At 40.3% G+C, this 19,944-nt stretch overlaps 1 protein-coding gene across 13 annotated transcripts in view; it reads right to left on the bottom strand.

The window, feature by feature from the left end:
* Window positions 1-19,944, bottom strand: part of LOC145981874 (disks large 1 tumor suppressor protein-like) — a 1,252,559-nt gene that overhangs the window by 325,213 nt on the left and 907,402 nt on the right. For all 13 annotated transcript variants that reach the window (XM_083115344.1, XM_083115335.1, XM_083115336.1 and 10 more), the window contains one exon: window positions 4,846-4,881. In XM_083115344.1, coding sequence (XP_082971470.1) covers window positions 4,846-4,881 — 36 coding nt within the window. The remainder of the gene's footprint in view (window positions 1-4,845; window positions 4,882-19,944) is intronic.

Raw genomic sequence — 19,944 nt, 5'->3', positions numbered from 1 at the left:
CATCACATTACATAAACAATATAATTTATAACACCGTGGTCAATTTAGGTGTTGCTTATTTTTACTGGGGAGCACTGGCGTACACATGAGGGAGCTAATGGGGCTCCCAAAGTTTTGAGAAAGCAGTAAAGAAATCGAAAAAAAAAAAACCCAAAGTATATATGGTTTTTCTCAAAAGTAATAGCGCAAACTGACACGGGTGAAAGTACACGATAATAGAAGCAAAAGGTCGCAGTAAACATGTGTCTGCGAACGAGCCTTTTTCGAGATAATCGCAAATGTGTGGTTAAAAGCCGCCACTGACTTCATTGTTTGAACGTCGTCCTAGTTGGTAAAATGCTAATAATGTGTGCGAATGTGTGGGTACAAGCCGTACCACCTCTCGGAAATGTTCTGTTTGATTGCAACGCTTCTGGTAAATCTGTTTTGTAAACAAAGAGTAAACCTCGAACCGCGCAAGGAGTAAAGCATTCGGTGTTAACAAAATGCAATCAATGACGGTTTGTAACCACACATTCGCACACATTATTAGCATTTTACCAACTAGGACGACGTTTACAAACACTGAAGTCAGTGGCGGCTTGTAATCACACATTCGCGAATATCTCGAAAACGGCTCGTTTGCAGACCCATGTTTACTGAGACTTTTTTGCTTCTATTATCGTGTACTTTCACCTGTGTCAGTTTGAGCTATTACTTATGAGACACCCTGTATACAAACAACTAAAAATGACCCCCGATTACTATCTTGTATTTGAACAACTTTTAAAGAGAAGATTAAAAACTGTAATTACAAAATATTTCATAGTTTATCCCGCGCCTACGTAGAAAGCAGCTATGTGATGTCCACTTTTACAATTCCAGCCCCCCCGGAAAATAATCCTGCGTACACTAGTGCTAGGAAGACCCATGTTCGATTGGCGGATTTTTCAGGTAAGAAAAAAATCCAATAATGTACATGTATGGAGCAACCTTATGCGTTCACCTAGTCTCTAATAAACGGGCATCTGATGGGCGGCCGGAGCGTGGTGCTAATCATATCACCTCCAAAAACGGCGGAGACCCTACCTCAAATGTCAAAGTTACAAATATTATTCTTTAATTTGCAAGTAACCAAAGATGGCAACACTGACCAATAGCATGCAACAAGCTATGAAAGCATCTAAGAAAGAAATTGTCGGAGGTAAGAAAGTGTGATGTGCATTTGTTCCATCATTTCCAGTACCATTATTGTTAATAATGTTCGTTGAAGTTGGAGACAAGGAGAAGCCAGGGGCGTAGCCAGAATTTTTGGAGTGGGAGGGTTCAACATTTGGTAAAAGAAAGAAACAGCAACAGCGTGTTAGAAAATTATTATGGGAAAATAATATTGACTTATAATTTACATGTCACTACGTATATTATGACTACTGTGTTCATTAAAATACTATATTAATACATATTTGCCAAAATGATATCGAAAACATCAAACTCACATAGGAAATTTACAATTTTTGTGCTGTTCCTTACAGAACATGTACCAATTATGGTGAAATCTACAAGTAACACTGTAAAAATCATGTAAAATACTACATTTGCATTATTTCGCGACTTTGTATGTATGGAAATATGTATAGCATGTAATCTATCCACTTATAAACAATTTTGAGCGACTAATGGTTTTCGATGTTATCGCAATTGCGAAAAGCAAGGTTCTTACATACAGGGTAGAGAAGCGTATCTGGGAAAATTCGGGGGGGGGGGACAGAGCCCGGTCAGCTCATGTGTGGCTACGCCCATGGAAGAATCAAAAGGTTCATCCAGGGATGTTGGGGGAGGGGGGAGACAACACGCGCGTGTGTCTACAAGTGGTGGCTAACAATCTGAGAAAAGTTGAAAGCATATCCAACAGAGAATAGAAAATGGGGAAAACGGTGGGGGGGAGAGAGAGAGAGAGAGAGAGAGAGAGAGAGAGAGAGAGAGAGAGAGAGAGAGAGAGAGAGGAGAGAGGGATGAAAATCCATCAGCCAACAACAAGGCGCTTGAAACCGCAGGCCTCCAGGGAACACGAGAGATAAAGGATTTCTGTGAGTCTCAACCAAACTCCAAAGGCCACAGAAGAGAGCTAGTGAATTCAAAAGAAAACAATGAAAAAAAATTCTTCTAAACTTCGTTTTGAGTCGAATGACCTGTGACTGAAAGCCACGCTTCTTGTGAGACACTTGTCAGCAATTCCCCATAATATATGGGGATGATATTCCATAAGAAGTTGCCCGCGACGAAATTGTTAGGATTGATTCATATGCTGTTATAGTGGAGCCCAAGTTAAGAGTTCAGTATGGGCCCTTATGGGCTTTTACTTTTGAGATCACCACCCCTAAACAAGTGTGTTTCTGTCAGAAACAAAAGTCGTTATCATTCGAAGAGAAAATAATAAATAAGAAAAAACCAGAGGAAATGTAAGGCTTTGATGGTTTACACCTTCTTTTGCAATTCGGACCATCAAAAAAAGACGTTTTCCTTTCTTGTGTTTACCGCGATTTAAGGAGTTAATACTAACAGCCGTCCGACGGTTGCCACTTGCTGCAAACACGTGTTGGGAAGAGGGAAGGGGGCGGGGAATGGCCAGGCAAAAGTTCGTGAATAGGCTTCTGTCGGGGTCAAGTGGTTTGTTGTTTGCGTACGCGCTTTCTCATTTTGGGTATTTCTTGAAGGAATGTATTATTATAATTATTCTACAACAACAAAATGGCAAGGGGTGGTATTATCAAGCATAAAAGTGTCCAGAGTCTTACAAGTAAAGAGAGACAAATTGTAATAAATATAAATATACTTCAAGCAGAAAAATCCCGGTAAAAGTGTTAGTTGGACTGCAAGCGAAAATGCTGAAACGACTGGAATTTCGTTCAAAACTGTTTACAAAATTAATAGCGAAGCGATTAAAGGTCCTCTTGCAAACCAAACGAGCAGAAAAAAAAGTCAAAAAGGTACGCAAAATCCAACGACTTCGAATATAACTTTAATACGAGGCGATGTGCGGCGAAACTTCCCAGGCACATTGTATATAATACATTGCCGGATTTTTCGGGAGGAGGTTCACTTGCACCTCCCAAAATGATGATGAAAAGTATTGAGAGCGTTATATTAATAGATAAAAAAAATGATCGAGCTATTTTTCGTAGATAGTTAAAAGAATGTCATTCACCTTTCTGTAATTATCCTTCATATGAGTAAAAATACAATAGAACTCCTTTTATTTCACACCTCTACTAATAATTGATTGATTGAGTTTTAAGTCCAATTTTTTGCGCAGATAGGTTAGTTAGGACTGGACCTAGAGTTTTATGTGAGATACGAAGTACTATGTGCCTCCAGCAGGTATCGAACCCTGGATCACTTGATTATAATGCGACGACGGAAATTCTGCTAATGCTATCCCCTTATAATCGAAGGACCCTGGTTTCAGTTTCCTGGTGGAGGTACATTCTAGGATGAATTATACATTGAAGGCTCAGTTCCGATTAGTTCATCTGACCACAAATTACACCTAGAACGAACCCTTGCAATTATATTGATGTGAATGACGTGACGTGTCCAATGGGCGTATATGCTGGTCATAACTCCCCCTTGGATAAGTATTCCTAAAAGAAGAGGGTCAACAGCAGGAGAAGATGGCATATGAGGACCAGCTACTAAAAAGTATACGTACTACCCCGCTCTCCCCCTTCGAAAACACTGGGCACAACACTGATATAAGGGCACTTTTTGATGTGTCGAATAAGTTGCAAATCTGCACATTATATTTCCAATATTACGTAATGATTACAGCATATTCTGTGCACGTCCCAGAAAAAAATAATCTAGACCCGCCTATGACTGTCGAGCTGCTGCTGTGCAAAACGAATAGAGGGACAAAACAATACAGACACAAGACTTTCTGTGCGGCCTTACGAGTTGTTTGCGAGCACTTACAGGTCGGGGGGAGAGATTTGCTTTGGTGCATGCCGGTAATGAACACGGTTTTGTCTCAAAGAAAAATGTGAAACAGGTCTCCCCGATGGCACAGTGGTAACGTCCTGGTTTGATACCCTTTGGAGGCATATAATGCTTCGGATCCCAGTTTAAACTGTAGGTCCAATCCCGATTAGCCTTTCTGTGCAAAAAGTGGACTTAAAGGGAAAAAACACGGCCAACGTACACGATGAAATGGACAGCAAGACGTATGACAAGTATATTCGGGAACAGTTATTTGCAAATCTCCCTCCATGGACCGTCATTACTCTGTACCACAGCCGCATGAAAGAACAGCTTCCCATCAAATCATGGCGAAAGGATTTGTATTCTTGTATTGAACAGTACCCGTTCCGTTAATCACTAACTTTTGTTGACGGCGTGTACTACAGCAGAAGTTCGATGCAAGCCGGATCCTTCTTCCACTGCGCACCATGCGACAACACTGTCCCCATAAGCCCCATACTGAACTCTTAAGTTGGGCTCACCAATAGTCATCATTAAGCTCACATTACTTCTGCAGCTATTATGATTGACATTCAAGCACATTGAGTGGGTTATCTAATATATGTTCCACTAGAACATATACTAGATGTCCCATTTTTATTAAGAGTGAGTGTACAACTAAACATGAAACTTTGCCAACAGCATAACTAACAGAACATGGGCGCTTTCTATTGGCGAAAATTCAACTAATGCAAAAAAGTGATTACCTTTAATATACATATTCAAATAAAACATTTCACTTTGATCTTGGCCGAAATCTTCCGGTTCTTTTCTTGCAAACATCATTCTTAGTGATAAATAAATTACTTGAAGAATAAGAGAAATGCTGCTTTACAGCAATTAACTTACCTGGTCACTGTCGTGTCCCTGCCAACTGTCGTTACTCTGGAAGAGAAGAAATAATCATTAACTCAGTTCCAGAAATGAGATTTTAGCAATTCATTATAAACTACACACTAATTTAGCTGCTTTTCACTGGTTTAGAATGAACTTGTATTGGCAAAGGAGGAATTTGGAACCCCTATATGTTTTAAACTTTTTAAATCAGTGATTTAAAGAAGAACATCAATGTGTTTCAAACAAAACGTTTATAGTATGTTTAAAGTGCACGTTAAGAAGAATAGCTGATAAGGAATCCCTCGAATGTTTTTAGTTACGTCGTAAACACTTAACTAACTTTACGTTATATGAAAATGTCTCATGTACTCTACTCTAGAAGGTTGAGACAGTACAGGCACCAATGCATCATTGTGTGGTTACACCATTTCCCGAACCATCGCATTTCATTATAAATGCAATAATATACGTAGGAGTGAGATTATTTCCGTAACAGCTCTGGCCGTTCTGCGCGTGCACCTTGGGAGCGAGTCATAACTCCCGACGCCTCCAATCAAGAAGTGAACCGCTGAAGTCAGCTCTACTCTGCGCCTATAGCTAACTCTATTGCTCACGCTGTACACTGCTCGTAGGCTCGCTGGCTAGACTCGCGCAGTCAGATGGAGATGTTCCGAATGCACTCGGACATTACCTTGACCTTAACCACAATGTACGTTAAGTATGTATCGCCTGAATACAATTTACAAAGTGCTTTAAACACATCTAAAGAAGATAGCCATGTAAAAAATGCTTTAAACGCATTTGTTTTAAACATATCAACGTTGATAAAATACCACCGCATGTAAGTTATCTAATCTAATATCTGACGTCAGACGAAACTCTTCTTGGGCGCATGCGCAATTCTACATGTCATTGCGCATCCATTCTGAGCAGCATGCTTACGTCACAAAGCATTTGAGACTGAATAACTAGATTAAAAAATACGAATAAAAGAATTTGGAACATACGAAATTGCACAATTTGCAAATACGATGATTTTTAAACGAGAATCGTTGGAACAGTAAAATCGACAGATCCCGAAAGATAGGGACAGACTAACTCTTCAATCCCGAAGGACAGATACCCGGCTTAATAAAATATACATGAGAGCGGGCGAATCGGAGGTGAATTGAATCCGAAACGGCCAATCGGAAGGGGAGGGGACCAAGGGAAATGTCCATGCCTCGCAGTAAAGTCGTCTGCAGAAGATTTGTTTCACTGTATTGGATCGGGGGGAGAAGCGAAATTAGACTTTATTGAGTTGCGCTTGGAGACTTGGAGCGCGGCCACAGCTTGCTATGCATGCGACTGAAGGGAGGAAGGACTCAACAGATTAAGAGCTAACTGATGTTGGTAACTTATCTGCCACCTGTAGCACTTTGGCTTTTTTGTTATGTTGTTGCCTGCAAGTTGATATGGATGCGTTATCTGATACGTGATTGACTGTGAGGATGACATGAAACATTCTCATTGGTTGCTTGAATGTTTACGGTAATTATGTACAGTGCGTTCAATTTGGCTCAGGGCCGAGATAGCGTGGGGCAGCTAGACAGACAACCAGAGGCGTCTCCTGAACACATGCGGTGCATGCTGCGCATGCGTCAATTGTGGGAAAAAGGACAGCTTGCTCTGCTACGATATTAATGAGCATTTCAACATTCTAATTTCTTCATATAGGAGAAGTATTTATTTTAGAAGAGAGCGCTCAACCATAGAATGGCTCAACTAAGCTTATATTACATTTCTTGAATCTGAAGTGAAAGGAAGTAATAATTCTTTTCCCACAATTGACGCATGCGTCACTTCAGATCCAAGAAATGTAATATAAGCTTAGTTGAGCGCTCTCGTCTAAAAAAAATACTTCTCCTATATGAACAAATTAGAATGTAGAAATGCTCATTAATGTCGTCGCAGAGTAAGCTGTCCTTTTTTCCACAATTGCCGCATGCGCAGCATGCACCGTATGCGTTCAGGAGACTCCTCTGCAGACAACCTGTTCTGAGATTAAGAGAAACTGCATCGTTAAACGCTGGAATTGCTGAGCGAAAACGAAGGATTGCAACGGAAAAAAGACTCGACGAAATTGGGTCATCATTAGAACGCTCTCCAAATAAACCCTTATGGTTTCACAGGAAGTAGGAGTTTTAAAAACATTCCATACGGCTACTAAACTGTCGAACCTGAAACCTTACTGAGAACCCTAAAAAATAGATTATATTGAAACAATCCCCACACCATAGATGAGCTGAAAGACAATATGAGAACATAACTTACAAGAATTACGGAAGAGGAACTTTCGCATGTCAAAATTTAATCAATTTAATCAGTTGGCCACCACTTTGAACAAGTCCTTTTAACACAGGTTAGTATTCGTTATGCAATATACATATAATTGCCTGCAAGCTAAAGACATGTGCGTAAAAATAAGCCCCGATCCAAACTGAACTCACTGTATACATATAGAGGAGTCTTCGAATTGTGGATCTGCTTAATAAGGCAGCCCAAAACATCCGGAAACGCCATAATATAAAATAATGTACAGATGTTGCCTACAAGCAAGATTTCTGAAGAAATTATGGCTTGCCTGTCCTACAGATGTACTAATAGAAGTGTAAAAGACAATACCGTTTCACAGTGGCGTGCCAAGGAACAACGAAAGGGGGGGGGGGCGTACGTATACCTTTTTAAGTAGTCATCCATTTTGCAATGTTTCCTGGCTTAGACATTCTATTATTTTTTTTAGGAATTTTGGGCCAAAGGAGAGGGGGTTATACCCCACAAACCCTCTCTGAGCACGCCACTGCCATTTCATATGAAAACAATAAAAAAGAAACTTGGAAATTTTCATGAAAATAGTGTTACTTACATGCACCTGGCAACTATGCGATGCATCACGAATGGAACACAACTGACCTTTCCTCTGTTTCTTTCCAAGCGGTGGAAAATGTAATCTCAGTGCATAGTTGCCAGGTCCACGTAAGTAACACTATTTTCATGAAAATGTCCAAATTTATTTTTTATTGTTTTCAGCAATTGCATGATGTATACAGTTTCGAAACACAACTTTTGTGGGACTGAAACACCAGCAGTGTTGCCAATGAACAGTCTTAATTTCTAAAAACAACGATTTTCCTAGTTCCCCCTTAAAGACGCCTCATCCGATTGACTATAGGTAGAAATGAACATTTCTTTTTTCACTGTCATAGATGCCGAGCTAATCCACCTAACCAAACTGAAAATTACCGATAGCATGTGCCATTTTTCATTCTTTGTAGAAAATTTCATTTACACTTTCCATTACATCTGGCAACACTGCATGGACACTAATGAAGTCCAATCATTGTTCCCCGGTTTAAAAATATATGCATGAACAAGGCTTCCATTTGGTATAAGGGTTGTATGTGTACCACTTCCAGTTCAAAAGTTGTACTATCCCCAACTCCAGGTTGCGTTGTAAATGGAACACCCGTTATAGTTATAAATTCAAATATACCCTTCCTACCTTTGCAAACAAATGTTTGATTGATTCTCATATAGCCTACTTGATTACGTTACGTTGCTTTTCACTTCCATAGGTTAATAATGAGAATAAAAACGAATTTATAATATATATGAGAAACACACAATAAACACTAATGTTTTAACCAGTAGAGTTTTCGACAACAGGCAGAACAGACATAACTCTCTCATGCTGGCTGCAAAGGTGGTTGTGACGTGGAGTTAGTTAAACGACTCAAGAGTTACTGAGGAGGCTTAGTCAACTTCCTAGTTGTTCCTTATCTAGGGCAGCCAGGCACCGTCGGTGTTACAAAACCTAGTCTTGCACACTGTGAGCAGCCTACACGCTTCGACTAGTTCTGCGGTGAAGTTTGAATTCCAGAACTTAATTCTAAAACACAATTACTGTTCGTCTTCCACCACGTTACGCCTCAAATATCTTCAAAAACGTGTTTGTGGTTTTCAGATTTGCTTTCTAAACCAAGAACTCCTGTCCAAATCGCAGTTTGAGCTCTACCTCACTGTGAGTGGCCGGTCTTACTAGTACGATAATTTACCGTTCATCCTCTGCAGGTTAATCGCGATGATAGGAATGAATGATGAATTGAACGTAAGCATAAAACGGTCAATTCGATTTTGATGATGGATTTTTCATGCCACAACTGTCAATCCGAGTTTGCCAGGATTCACCACAGACGGATTATGCCAGAACTGTCTGAACATGTAAACCGAAGTCAGAATACATGAACAGGCGTTTACATGGTTGTAAAATATAGAAAATAGTCAATGTGCAATACTACTTCGAAAGAAAAGTTTAATGTGAAAAATTCAAGTTCGAATTCCAGTCACTGGAAAGGTGTTAGCCGCACACGGACATCCATCATTCCAGGAATTACGCCAAAAATAAAACACGTTTGATCCTTCATTCCCGGATTGATGGATTCCGGGATGGGGCAAAATGGTTATGATTTTAATTCATTCACACTTGCCTCCCCCCCCCCCCCCAGTTTTGGAACCCAATGGCTGCCACTGCTCCTTATACTCATCCTGGGCTCACACGGAACCATCCAAGATCCAAAAATTATCTTCTGCACTGTCCGTATCCAACATATTTAATTTAAACTTTACTTGATGCAGGTGTACCCTTCTCGTTGTTCCACCCGCATTGACTAATAACAGGCGTCTTCCTAAATGATCTGTCACCGTTGCTCGTACATATTTGGGAAATATGGGTGTATATTTTCTTACCCAAACTGTACTTCCTATCGATGGTAATTCTTGATTCTTCTTATTGTTTTCATTTCTCACTACTTCCTTCTCCATTATTTGCGACCAGGACTAATTATAGATATTACGAGGTTGATATGACAACAACAACTCTGCAGGAGTCCTCCCCGTAGCATGGCAAGGTGTAAACCTGGCTACTCTTAACGCACCTTCCACCGCTTCTCTGAAGTTGAAACTTCTTCCCAGATGGCAATCTTCCCACCATCTCTTCTTCAGAGTGCTTTTAACGTTTAGGACCCACTTCTCGGCGAAATCATTGCTGGGAGGATGATATGGCGGTGAATGAATAAGTAGTATTCCTAAATTAGTGCAAAATTATTTAAGCTTCCTTCCCGAAGGAGGTCCATTATCACATGAGATTACACTAGGATATTCATACCTTTCAAAACATTCAAGAAATTTCATCGTTTCTTCACTTAACTTCCCAAACTTCTATCCATCTTCTACATGAATCAACTAACAATAAACATGTGCAACCAGCGAAATAAAAGAAATCCAAATGAACTCTTTGAAATGGCTTATCTGTTTGCTCGCAAAGTACGTATTATTTCTCGGAGAATTGTTCTGCAGTTGCTTGACACTGTTGACAGTTAATAACTTCTATTTTCAAATCAATATCAATTTGATCCCACCAATACAATACTTGCTAATTGTAATTTGCAGAAGCCTAGATGATTAGCATGCAATTTTTTCAATTCTGTATCGCGCAAAGATCGTGGAATAACTAACATGTTGCTTCATATCAAACGTTCTTTTTCAATCACTATTTCATTTAATTTATAAAGCGGGAATTAAAACTTACAGGGAGGGCGAAGCATCTTAAAAATAGCGAAGAATGCAAACAAGATAAAGGAAAACAGAGAAGAGGAAGGGATTATCTACGAAGTGAAGTGTAAAGAATGTCAGAGTATGTACATAGGAGAAACGAAAAAGAGGCTGAAAGACAGGTTGAAACAATATAGGGATGATGTACGACTTAAGAGAGAGAGAGAAATGCGATATTTAAACACACTAGAGAAACAGGACATGACAGAGTGGGATGAGCTAAGCAGATATGAAGGGAGAAGAGAGTACTAGTGAGAAAATGGAAGGAGGCCTAGGAAATAGAGAAGAAAGGAGAAGAAGACACAATGAACTGGAATGGGGCTCAAGATAAACAAAGAATGGGAGAAGGTGTTAGAATAAGTGGAAAGGACAAGAGCGAAAGAGGAGAGAAGAAGGAAGAGGAATGAAGAAAGAAAGGAAAAAGAGAGTGAAAAAAGAGTCCAACCACTTTCCAGATGAATGGAAATGTTTAGCTAAATCGCCTGTCAGGTGAAAGTACAGTTCACAAAGGAAGGCCACCTGCTGGAATGTTCCAGAAACAACTTTCTAATAATCTTGTGTCTGGAGGTGAGTGATTTTTGTGTATATATATCTTCCTGTTTTGTACCTTGTTTCATTTGTACTTGGTACTGAGTCTGAAGAAGATCTTGCTAGAAGGTTGAAACGTTACGTTTGGTTTATGTTTTAATATAAAATAAATTTTTGCCTTGGTCAGCGTATTGAGTTTTTCACACTATTTCATGTCTTCTCCGGAAAAAAAATGCGCAAATGGTGAAGCTTCTTGATCTTTGTTTAGCTGTGCTGGCCATCCTTCATTAACATATAACATTATCTGCTGTATAACAAGTCTATTGCAGTTTCTTCCTTAATACTTTGTAATAACACTGCTTCACATTCTAAGTTGCTTCCTTTAAGTTCGCCACAGATGGTTTAATTTCTTCACAAGAAATGCAAATCCTAAAGATTTAACTTCCGTAGCAAAAAATTGCCGCTTTTTTTGCATTTACCTTGATATTATACTTCTGTAGGCGATCTAGTACATTTCTCACATTATTATAGCACTGTTCTAGTCCTTTACCACAGATAATTATGTCATATAAGTTACACTTAGCGAATTGAATTTCTGTCTGTAGCTGATCCGTTACATGTTGAAATATCAGGACTACATTGAAAAGCAAAAGTTAATTCCGTCAGCATTTGCGTTGGAGGTAGATCATATTTCTCACCGCACACCGCCATTGAGTTGAACGGACAAGTTTTTTCAGTATTACTAGTTCAATAGCTCTTTTTGTGTATTAGTTCGGGCTTTCTTTCAATACTAAGTATTTCTAAATTACGTGTAAATGTTATCATATGATTTAATGTCCTAGGTTTAGTACCACTATTCTAAGGTACTTACAACTGCAAGGCATTCGTTTAGTTCATCAACTAGTAACATTTTCAAATGTTCATACCAAGAAAACTGCACCCCGCAATAAAATCACAAATTCGCCACAGATTGAGCATCTCCCCCCAATCCAAAAAGCTTAAATCGCACACTGCCTATGACCAAGATATTTCAAAGGGAGTTGAACATCTAATCCCTTTTGCCGGCCCCCGTGGCTGAGTGGTTAGCACATCGCGCTACAACGCCAGGGGTCCTGGGTTCGAATCCCGACCTTGGCTTGGATGTTTGTAAGTGTCCATTCAACTTCATTATGTTATCACTCATCCCCATCTTCGCAAATTAGGCAAAAGTGACACAAAAAGGGAAGTAAAATAAAGCAAATTAATCAACCTAATTCCTTTTCGGTACGCCGTTGTCACATAAGATAACTTATGTCATGAACAGTACGACTAACAAGCCCGACATCAACCTGCGAATGAGCGTGTGAGGTGAAAAGTAACACGGGAAATTCGGTTGTTTGTAAGAGCGTGGTATCAATCACACCACCACAGACACTGACATAACAATACAGCAGCGCCTAGTTTGAGATATATCATAATTACGCCAACTCTTGCAACATGGTAATATTGCGACAATATTGCACAAAATATTACATAAATGTTTCCTGCATGCAGGGTTAACGTGAGAATGTATGCGTACGTATTACATCCATAATGATACAGAAACTTTGCAGTCGGACGTCATGATATGATAGTTACATTAATATTGCACTCAGTACAATAAGCTGTTTTATTAATGCTAGTACTAGCATTATGAACGCAACCAGCAGAAATACCAAAATCTAAGACAGTCGTTGCAGAAAATTGCTGAATTCTCTCTTTCACATTTCGTACTCTGGAACTTGCAGGATAACGTGATTATGGCAATTAGGGATCGAATTCAGGTCGCGAAAGACCGAGCGAGCGGGAGAGAGAGAGAGAGAGAGAGAGAGAGAGAGAGAAAGATAAAAAGAGAGAGAATAGATAGAGAGAGGGAGAGAGAGAAAGGAAGATAAAAATGAGAGAGAATAGATAGAGAGAGAGAGAGAAAGAAAGAGAGAGGGAGAGAGAGAAAGAAAAAGAGGAAAGAAAAAGGGAGAGAATATATATATAATAGAAAGAGAGAGGGAGAGAGAGAAAGAAAAAGAGGAAAGAAAAAGGGAGAGAATATATATATAATAGAAACAGAGAGGGGGAGAGAGAGAAAGAAAAAGAGAGACAGAATAGATATATAGAAAAAGAGAGGGAGAGAGAGAAAGAAATAGAGAGAGAGAATAGATATAATAGGAAAAAGAGGGAGAGAGAGAATAGATATAATAGGAAAAAGAGGGAGAGAGAGAATAGATATAATAGGAAAAAGAGGGAGAGAGAGAAAGAGAAAATAGAAAGAGACAGGGAGAGAGCAAAAGAGAGAGAAAGAGACAAAATTGTAAGAGAGAGAGAGAGAGAGAGGGGGATAAGGGAGTGACAAAAAAAGAAAGAGAATGAGAGAGAAAGATTGGTTCATCAGATCAGTTCGGAATTTGACTCGTTTGTTTCAAATTAGAAACAAAGGACGAAGTTTATTATTCTGATAGTCTTTAACAGAAATAAATATAAGATTATACGTTTTTCAACAGGATAACAAAAGTAAAAAATGCGTTAGATCGAAAGATGTAATGTAAAATGCAAGAACCAGTTGAGGATTTATTGGTTTTCTTTTATATTCAACTACTTAATCCAAAAATCCAAGAGTTTTCAAAATTCCAAAAAATACATTACTTAATGTCAAATGTTACACGACGTAAACTTTGACTAAAATTTTTCATAACTTTCGAAGATTTTTTTGTATTTTTGTTATTTAGCGTCGTATTTCTGATTTGACTTTTGGCTAATCGCGACAATGACGATGCGTAATTATTAGATCAAGTAGATGAAGGGACACTCACAAAGAACACCCGTGCCCAGGCCAGGATTCGAACCTGGTTACTTCGATGGCAAGATCGAAAGTCTACCACTTAACGCGCTTGCCCACCGAGCAGGCAAAGATTTTACTTCAATGAGGCTGAATAGCTATGCATTTCATTATACAGTAAGGAGTGTCCTTCCCTGAATCCATCCAAATTTCAATCTTTTTTTTTCACGAAGTACAGTCAGAGAAAGAATTACCTGGGTCACGGGACCTAGAATTTCGTAACGTTTTAAAGCCTCTTGGTTATGCAACCCAAATAACAAAATATTCGCTTAAGTTTGCCTGGAGGATCTGAGTTCTCGGGAAGGATTGAGCATTGATAGCATGAGTCACATGACTTATGCCCCAGGCACAACAAACAACAGCTGGGTGCTACGTGGCCTCAAGAAGAACATTTCAGCAATTGGTTTCTTAACAAGAGCTTCTCGTAAGGAAATATTATTTCGAGTGATACTAGTCATTGTCAAGAAGGTTCACTGAAATGATGGTTCCATCACCGACCACATGCCACACGTTAATTGCTTAAGTCTAGTTTATGCATTGGACCTACAGATTAAAGTGGAATCCGAACCAAATGTTCCTCTATCTGGTATTGAATTCGGAAGCCTTTGATTACATGTCGATGACGTTACCACTACACCATCGGAGAGGCAATTGAACGCCTTGAGAAAGACACGAGTGAAACCCTATTTCGCGTAAATTTTAAAAATAAGACAATATTTTGTGGTCACAGTTTCAAAACGTGGGAGAGGCATAGATTTTTTGTCCCATCGTCCAATTCACGAGTTTATAATTTTTCCTCACCGACACGATTAAGAGGAGTGGTAGAAGAAAAGCGAAGTGAAATAACTGAAACAGAAATAAAAGGAGAAAACGAAACAAATTTTATCCATAATATTCTGCAGTCACTTCAGTCGTATTCGCGGAATGTTACCTTAACCGTGGTCTTTAACTTGTGTTTTCCCCTATCTTTGTGTTCTCGATTCCCTCTGTCACGATTGGTCTAAAACTAATTAATGCGACTTTAATTAAACAATACAAACAACGAAACAATGCACAATCAACTGCTCAAAACAACATTCCATTTGTTTTCGAACAGGAAAATAATTGAGATGCTGTAAAATTAAGCAAGATGCAGTAATAAAGTGGGAATTTGCTACTGTATAGAATTAAATCGGTGAAGATGTTCGATTTGATTGGATGTTTGTTATTTAGTGTCGATATTGTTTCACCTTTGACAAATAGCGACGATGAAGATGAGTAATGAATGATGATATGATGGCATTGATTAAGGGACACTCACCAAGAACACCCATGGCCAAACCAAGATTCGAACCAGGAGCCCATGCTGTCGTAGCGTGCTGAGCTAACCACTCCGCCACGGAGGTCGGTTAGGAGTGGACATTATACCATATTTTGTGTACGCAATTTGGATTAATGAATGGAATGACTAGGCATATTATATTAGTAATATATCACGTCATATTATTCGGCACGAAGTAACATCAGAGGCATTCAATCTTGCATTTTTGCCTTTCAACTAATTTTTCGACTTGAGGTTAATCGCATCAATAAGATAAATTATAAAACAAATGATAATGAATGCGGGATATTGACAGTTATTATTAATTATCTGACACAAGCAACATTAAGCAGACTAGGTGGGCAAGCTCATTAAGTGGTCGACATTCGATCTCGTCAACAAAGTTCCCGGGTTTGAGTACCGTCCTTGTAACAGGTGTTTGAGTATTTCGTCGTTAATTTCATGTAATGGTCACTCGTCCGCGACTAGGAAGAAAAGTGATGTTACGCAACAAAACTAATAAAAATAAACATGATCGAAGAGTACTTATTTCATCTCTCACGAAATCTCCTATAAAACCGGGATATATGAAACATATGTATCTTCACATACGTTTTCGATTTCTATATTGCCCAACCTGCTATCGTGAATGGTTTTTGGGGCTATTTGTGTATGGTTATACGATCCAGAATTGTTTCTGAGGCTATGCGGTAATGGTTTTCAGGGCTATGCTGGAATTTTTCTGTTAAGAAGGTTGAAGCACTGCTTTTCCGTTTGAAATACAACCTTGGTGACAATGAAGTTCGACCAGAAAGGAATACGTGATTAAATGCACAGACGCATAGGCGGTGGAATGGGTGACCCGCAGAAGTGACGCATGTGTGTAAGAGGAGGCGTGTGAGCAGGCAAGAATCGTGATCCCAGCATGTTGCACCCAAGGTCACGTAAAGAACGAAAACGGGGAACTATACGCGTGACATTGAACTTCAACCAGGCACCAGACCCATACGGAAAAATTCCAGATAGTGGCGCATTCGACGGAAGCATGACGTCACGGACACGATAAGGGAGTCCGCCGTATATAAGCACGTGCTGTGCACCGAGGAACCGCAGTGCATCGTCACTATGGCCAGGGGCAAACCTATTGACAACACCGTGAGGAGAAGAGTGGTGGAGTTGCAACGGGATGGACTCAGTGAACGGGAAATAGGGCGCCAACTGAACTTACCCAAGTCAACCGTCCACTGCATCATCAAACACCACCAAAATACGGGTACTACAGAGCCAGGTAAGGCCCCCCGGTCGAAAACGCCTGCTGAGCGTGCGTGACCTACGGATATTTAGGCGCTATATCCAGACCAACAATCATGTTTCTGTGGCCGAATTACGACTGTGGACTCGAGAACGCTTTCACATTGAAGTGTCAACCAGAACCATTCGCCGTTACCTACAGCGATGCGGTTACCGAGTGTACAAGGCGAAACGTAAACCCTTCCTTTCCATGTTGAACAAAGGCAATCGACTACGGTGGGCACGAATGTACCGGGGATGGCCATTTCGGCAGTGGAACAGGGTTTTGTGGACGGACGAATCCATTTTAAATGTTGTGTACGGGAAAATACGGAAAACAGTCACTTGTCGGAAGGAGGAACAGAATGAAGCAAAATTTTATGCACGTCGGGTACAGAAACCTGCGTCGGTGATGGTATGGGGATGCACGACGGCATCTGGGGTTGGCCCACTACACGTCCGTGAGGGCATCGTGAATGCACACGCCTATACACGCATACTGGAGCGGCATCTTCCCACAGTGCGAAGGCACCTGTTCCACGGGCGGCGTCTCATCTTTCAACACGACAATGCCAGGCCTCATACAGCGCGGCTGACAAGAGAATGGTTGACTCGCCATTACGTGCGAACTCTGCCATGGCCACCATCGAGTCCCGACCTCTCGCCCATTGAGAATGTGTGGCGTGTTCTTAAGCGACGTGTGCAACAGAGGGGACCCACGACAGTGGCTGCTCTTATCGCCTGCCTGCAGGAGGAATGGCACCGCATCGATGTGGAATACCTTGAACGACTCGTCCGCAGCATGCCCCGACGCATTGCCACAGTTATTCGCCGACGGGGCGGCGTCACACCATGGTAAACAGGATCCCCTCTAACAGTGGTCGAACTTCAATGTCACGTGTAGATGGACGAAAATGTTTCATTTTGTGTGGACACCATACATTGCTGCGTTGCAGCGGAAATGTATGTTTTTCTTTGTTCCATGTAGCCTGCTGAATAAAATATGTTCAGCATATGCATGTGTTCTCCTTCTTTCACAACGCACTCCTATATTTGTGACTGGTCGAACTTCATTGTCACTAAGGTTGTACAACGCTAGTCAATATTTGCCCGCCATTTTGCGTGTTCAGGAAGCGAGAAAAGAACGAACAATAATTACTCGATATGTCGACAATAGATACTAATTTCGTTTAAAAAAGGCGAAATCCCTTGTTAAACGATCTTTCGCCATGCAGAATAAGTAAGTACGAATGTCAACAATTACAGAATAAACGAGTTACACCCGATTCCCGGCTTTAACAGTTTTACTGAGAAAATATTTTGTATCTTTTGTTATACTATACTGAACCATGAATATTATATATACATCAATATGAAAAAATAATAAAAACATAAATAGGGGAAATTGAACTTTTGGTTAACCTTGTATTTGTATAACATGGCCTCCATGGTCAAAGGAGAATTCTAGTGTTATCGCACGTATAGGAGGGCCTGTATGCCATAGAAGATATCTAGTGTTATCACACATTTAGGTAGGATAATTTTTCTGTGCGAGCTTGGCAACTCCGCAAAAATAAGCGAGTTGGTAACGATGGGAAAAGATAGAGATTTTTTTCTCCCTTTCTGTTATCAAACAAATGAAATATGACTTACTTGTAAGTCTAAGTTTGTGATATTTCAAGGCTTTATATGAATAATGTTATGACTATTTCTTGTTTCTAAACTGATGAGAATAGCAGAGCTGAAATTTAATTGAAAGATTTGCCTCTGCAAGGCTTGTGTAATGTAAGTAATCTCAGTGAAAGTGTCTTTTAAACGTGTCGAGTCACGTTTTTTTTTTTTTTTGACTAGTTTCTAGTTTAAGCTATTTCTCTTAATAAAGCGTTAATTATGTGATATTGAGACTGTTACTTAATACCAGCAAACCCTGGGTGTAGAAGAGTTCTAATACTCCTAGCCGGAGACGTAGCAAATTTAGAAACTTTTATTAGCCCTCATTAGTTTTAATCTTCAACATGTTCTGCTTGTGGTTCTCAGTCAATAATTCGAAATATATATGAAGTGTATATTAATTAATATCATTCTCATATTGAAATTATATTGGACATCTCTACTTCCGACTAAGGAACAAAAATCTCTGATTCTTAAATAAAGTTTTTTGATTAGCAATAGCTAGATAGTGTATAGAATCTACCTTGCTTTTCTGGCTCCCATCCACTCTTTATCCATCGTACACATAAGGAGCTTTCAGACAGAAGGAACACGCGACAGGCGACAAGCCATATGGGGGTTTACACTGAAGTGACAAGCGACAGAATTCCCTTCCGTTCCGTCTATGATAAAAGTATTCATCGCACGGGCAGTATCAACAGATCGAGGCGACTCTACGCTTGATATTAAGAAAACGACCCAATTTGAGCGACACGCAAGCGACAAGAGACACGTGGTGCTTCGGTTCGGAAAGTTACGTTTACTGAGAGTTCGTTTCCAAGCGAGACATGTTGCTTGTCGCTTCTCTCCTGTGGCTTGTTGAATGTGACAAGCGACACGGAAGTATCACACTGAAGCAACGAACAACAGGGACACTTCAGTTTATAAGCAAGCATTCACCGCGCATGCGCGTATAACAACCCTGGCGACGATACACGGTATCCAGAAAACGGCCTAAGCAGAACAACATGCAAGCGACAAGCGAGACGTGCAACTTGTTGTATCGCTTCGATTCGAAAAATTTCCTGTGAGGAAGATTTCACACCAAAAGTTACAGCCGACATGCGACACGAGTCGCTTGGAAGCGAACTTTCAGTAGTCAAAGCAACCTTTAGAACAGAAGACACACGAGAAGATGTACGTGTCTCTTGACGTCTCAGTCCGTTGTTCACGGATGCGGGGGGAATGTTTTCCTTCAGACTGGAGGGGATTGTGTCGCTTGTCGCTTGTGTGTGAATTACACCTGTCGCTTGTCGCTTCGGTGTGAAATTTCCCCAAGATAGCTTTCAGGTTGAAGCAACAGGCAACAAGCGACACAGAGTTTTCGCACCAAAGCGCCAAGCTTTCAGACCGTAGCGACAAGCGACAGATGTCGCTTTGGAACGAGCCAATCAACAGCAACGTTTCACAGCGTAGGGGTATGGGAGACTGCACAATCCTGCGTTCGAATGGTGAAATCTTGAAGCGACACGTGTTAAGGGTCGCGGGTCGCTTGGATGTGAAATCTCCCTTAGTCTATAAGCAAGCTTTCAATGTGAATTCACTACCAACAGACAGACACGACACTATGCACGCTATTAGAAAACGGGCCAGTACGAACGACACGCAAGCGACAAAGCAACCCGTGCTGCTTGTCGGTCGAGTCGCTTCCGTTCGGAAGAATGCATTTATTACTGAGGATTCATTTACAAGCTACACTTATTGCTGTCGCAAGTCGCTTATTACTCTTATGACTTCAGGCACTTTTTTGTTCGTTACGTCAAAGTAGAGTCTCTAAGCTTTT

The sequence above is a fragment of the Lepisma saccharinum genome, chromosome 30 (assembly GCF_977018435.1).
Source record: "Lepisma saccharinum chromosome 30, izLepSacc3.1, whole genome shotgun sequence".
Classification (NCBI taxonomy): Eukaryota; Metazoa; Arthropoda; class Insecta; order Zygentoma; family Lepismatidae; genus Lepisma; species Lepisma saccharinum.
Note: the sequence above shows the minus strand (reverse complement) of the source record. Positions and strands in the feature narration are given on the sequence as shown.